We start from the raw sequence: 5,000 nt of genomic DNA, 5'->3' as shown, positions 1-5,000 counted from the left end.
CATTTTTTACTAATACTATCAACATCAACACTTATTTTTGTTATAAACTTTGTTATCACTATATAATTATTAACATTACCAACAGCAGTATTAAATACCAGAAAATATGATCAAAAATCAAGAAAAGCGTAAACAGGTGAGACAGGTAGTTCCTGTAATTGGCTCATTGGTGACTTAGTACTTGTGGAGCCATCTATATGTAAAAACAAATACTGAAATAAACACAGAGTGGGAATGGCATGTATACACATGCCATCGCTGGTGGCAAGTGGTTAATAATCATACAAAAAAATCAAATCAAACATTTTTTCATGCGTTATAATTGAATCAAATGCCCCTTTCATTGGGGAATAACTCAATCCTTGAAAAAGCCCCATGATCCACATTGCTACACTGAATTAAGATGATGTACTGTGATATAAACAGCATGCTGGGGAATAAAACACAACATGGAGTGTCATCTTTACTAGAAATTTTCTAAGAAAAAAAAATGCTTAAAACTAAGATAATATGCCTACCATGCCAAACTGGCATCAAACTGTGATAAGAATAATTTACAAAAATCAGATCTCAAAACATAATGCATAAAAAATTGTGTATGAAGTCAGCAAAACATTACATATGTTGGCAGCCATATATATATACCCAGCCAATGAAGTACAAGACTGGCACCCAGGGAATGAATGGAAAAGACAATACCTGCTTGCACAAACACAGCATTGTAGCTGATATAATCAAAGAATATCTATTTGTGAACTGCAAAAGCTGTATCATAACACCCCCAACTCCTCCCTGATGCCAGAAGCTATGACTGTGGGTCCTGCACATGTGCCTGATGAGAACCCATATGAGCTCCGGAAGTGTGCATTGCACCCAAGGCCAACTTGATTCTTGTAAAAACAAGCAGCTGATTTTACAGCCAAAGTATTCCTTCATGATAAAATTCTGGGACTCAGTAACTGATGCATTATGTGAGAATAAAGTTTCATTAATGAATACATGAAACTATGTGTATTTCTAGTGTATGTCTATTCAAGACACAATGAAATAAAAAACTCATATAATACTTCAGCAACTGAATCATTAAAAATGAGCCACAATATTATAATGTACACAGGGTGATGGGACAAGTATATAAGAGCCTCAGTACTCAAAGGGTGTCTGTGGATTACCACACCCTAAATTATTACTCTCATGCTGCTAACACTTTTCTTTTCTATACCATCTATCCATATTAATACAATACACAATTATCTTCCCAAGATGCAGCTTCTAATTAAATGCTCTTGGTAGATCCACTCCCATATTATTCATGCCAGGTCTGGGGTGTCTGAACACAGAGTGTATGTAAGTACATGGCAATATCTACTTCTAAAAGCTCCATTTTACCTGTTAGTCACTGAATATCATTAAAAGAACTAACAAATGCTGTAAATATTTTGGTTAAAACCTTTTTTTTCCATTACTATGTGTGTACATTTAGTTATACAACAAAATATATTGCAAAGTTATGCAGCTTCAATTTCTAAACTTTAATCATACCATGGGATCATTCTTTTCAACACTATTTAAATATTAAATATCCCATATGTCAATTTTCCTATCTAATTACTAATCATCACATTAGGTTATTGCAATTCAGTGACCATAACTTTTGCTATAAAGAATTACCAGACATTTAATCAGTTCTTACGACTCATTGAGTGACTGCGGAATTCTAAATCCACAGGAAGCTCAAGATGGAACATTACTTAATATTGTGATGAAATTTTAGCATGAGAGAATTGCAGGTGTGAATAATGCTGGTGTTGGCAGAGTACACCCATCTCTTTCCCTAGCAAGACCCACAAATCTATCTACTACTCATGAGACACTAAAGAAATAGTTGAGAGGCTACATACATCTCCACCAGCACCATTCAAAACCCCTATATGTATGCACTCCATGTTATCAAATCAGCTAATTTTCTGTTTAACCACCCTACAATAACAAGTGAAAACGAAAACTGTGATAAATCACAGAAAGAGAGCAGAGAATAGCATGTCTGTACTAGCTAGAGGTACATTTCAGACTGCTTAAGAGACAAAAGGAACAAACAGTTCCAGAGAAAATTGTAGAGAGCAGAGAAGAGTAAATCATCAATTGTCAGCATGTTTTAGGCATCGGATCTGCTGTCAGCACAATAGAAGTGTGGTTCATACTTTCATATAAAATATTGGCAGGAATATGTGATTCCATAGGTTCACTCATATAACATACAACATAGTTACCACTTTTAAACAATATCAGGGGTTTTTAAAAGTGCTGACCACTGATCTGTTATCTCCATGTACTTACTTTTGACCATTTACCCTACTGGCTTCATGCTGCACCCAGCAAAGGCCATAGCTCAGCACACTACAGTACTTTATATTGTCCAACTTTGGTTAATGCTATCACACGAGCCCTACAAGAGCCGACCAGCTGGAGTTATCTCCACACAGCACTTGAACTGGTGGAAATTATCTAAATAAACATTTGAAAAGTTTTTCAACAATCACTTGGTCACAGCACTTCCACATCCAGGCTTAACAATAACCTTTCCTTTCCTTGTTCATCTGCTTCAGTATTTGGTATCATTGCCAAGCAATCATCACACAAAAGGTAGTACATTTTTGTCATCATTTTCTATGCGAGTAAATTTTCTACTTTTTCTGTCAGAACTCTTCAAAACGGACATAATTACAACACAGCTTGCTTGTGCCAAAACCAAGTCATATTCACTAAGTCAAAATATTTGAGCTAAGGAATCAATATGATCCTCTTGCTTATGATGTTCACTGGACAGAAACTGTTTATCTGTTTGTGCTGCATGTGTGGGTCTGTTAAGATATGTATTGTGGAAAAGATGCATGTGCTGGTGTGTGTTGTAGCATGTGTATTTATAATAATGTGAAAAATTAAGTTCACAATTGAAACAAATAATTTCTCTACATGTCTTTGTCTTTTTAAATGACACTGTAATGGAAAAAACACATCCTCATATGTCAGTTTCTATTAAAGTTCTTGAAAGAGGAAAGAAATCTAAAGGAACAAGAACTATTTGAATGTGACCAACTGTTTGTAACGCTCACTTATCATTCCCCAGAGCTCTTTCAACTCTGGCATTTGTATATATATGAAGATGAGGAAGAAAAATAACGTTGTGGTGACAACAATGCGCGTCTGAGTCTGCATCAGCGGGGTCAGTATGCTCGCTACAGTGGCTACCACTAACAGTAGAACCTGAAATTTGAGAAGCTGGGTCAATTTCTCTTCACTTGATATTTGCATTTCAAGTCAGTGGAACATGAGTAGAAAATGTCTACAGCACTTTATAAGAGATTCAAAGGACAAAAAATTCCTAACTGAAACTCACTTTCTCTTTTTCTATTTCTGTTTAGGCTAACTCCTAATGATTAAAAACCACAAGGAATACATATATTCATGAACAAGTAGAGATAGTGTTACCTACTGTATATCCATTTGAATAATATCATATATTCATGTCATATACAATGTTACTATTAAATAGTATGTCTACAGGCATAAAGGCTCTTTATCAGTGCATAAGGCAGAAAATATATGAAATGTGAGTGATAAGATGTGCATGTAAAATGTGCATCTATGTGTATATAGGTAGTACAAAAAACATTACCAATTCTGGTAACTTACCTGTAGCACAGTTAATAAGACATTAATAAGCTTTACGAATACAGCTCGAGCATTGCTGTTTTCTAAACCTTCTAAAGTCAGGTACTGCTGCTGCTGTTGTGCCTGCTGATGCTCCATTCTTGAGATCTGAAATTCATGATTTTATATGCCAATACCTTGTATTTATCTCACAATAGACATACCAGAACAAACCTATGAAAACAAAAACAAATAATAAGGCAGAATATATCAACTTTCACAGATAAGATTCATCTCTTTTCACTTCATAAAAGCATTCTCCAATCACCTTGGGTTAGTATATAAAAGATAAATGCACAACACAAACCCTAGTGTGGCAATTTTCCACTATTTCGTGTAGGTCCCGAATGCGCTCCTCACTCTGGTACTGCACTTTCTCTTCCATGTCAGCCATGTTGGTTACCAAATTCCCCATCTCGTTCTGATGTAGCTCTGTCAGATCGTTAACTTGCTCCTCAAGACGATCACATCTGAAACGCTCTTCGGCTAGACCTTCCCGCATCGAATTTACTTCTGCTGCCAAGGCTTGCTGCAAGTAGTGGAAATTTATCAGGGTTAATTTTTGCTAACTTTGTTCATAAGTTAGTCAATTATTTTGTATAAAGTCACTACTCTTGTCTCTAATCTCAATTTTGGGGCATGTCATTTAACCCTTAACATCCAGATGGCAAGACCATTATGTCATGAAATGATTTGGCATGAAGGGTGGGTGAAATGATCAGCCGACATGATTAAATCTAGATAAGGGCGAGGGGGACAGGAACTTGCTTGTCATGAGAATTTTGGCTGGAGGCTCGGGTGATGGAAACTTGATGTCATAAGAATAAATAACATTGCAGCAGGGAGGCATAGAGTCTTTGTCACTGCATACGTGTTCATTATTGCCCTGCCTAAAAGCTACACCCCCAGCCGAGTGGCTGCTCAAATATGCCTAATGCCTGCATTTTGGGCCAAGGGATGGTAGTGAACCATCTAGATCCAATGGGTTAAACCTTATGTAATTATACATTATCAATCTCACAATTCACTATTAATATTTCCATGTAAATTATCATCTTGTTATTATCATTATGCAATCAAGAAACACTAAAAATCATGAAGATATTAGAATTGAAGATTCATTAGCCTTTATATCATTTTATACAGACTATACAGATTGTAATAATCATCAAATTACCCCCCACCCTAATATTCACTCATATTTCAGTGGGAGATATGGATGGGTGTTTATTTGGATTATTTTTGAAACATGAACAACAGAAGAAAGAAGTTTTCTTGGATAAATTGCA

General features: G+C 35.8%; 1 protein-coding gene across 1 annotated transcript in view; it reads right to left on the bottom strand.

Annotated features, from left to right (window-relative positions):
* Window positions 1-450: 450 nt before the first annotated feature.
* Window positions 451-5,000, bottom strand: part of Dmtn (transmembrane and coiled-coil domain 2 protein Dmtn) — a gene marked incomplete in the record, with an annotated part of 195,061 nt that continues 190,511 nt past the window's right edge. The window contains 3 exon segments of the mRNA XM_070145140.1: window positions 451-3,264; window positions 3,694-3,819; window positions 4,019-4,240. Of these exon segments, the coding sequence (XP_070001241.1) occupies window positions 3,079-3,264; window positions 3,694-3,819; window positions 4,019-4,240 (534 nt within the window).

The sequence above is a fragment of the Penaeus vannamei genome, chromosome 33 (assembly GCF_042767895.1).
Source record: "Penaeus vannamei isolate JL-2024 chromosome 33, ASM4276789v1, whole genome shotgun sequence".
NCBI lineage: Eukaryota > Metazoa > Arthropoda > Malacostraca > Decapoda > Penaeidae > Penaeus > Penaeus vannamei.
The sequence above is the reverse complement of the archived record's forward strand: the minus strand, read 5'-3'. Positions and strand labels throughout refer to the sequence as shown.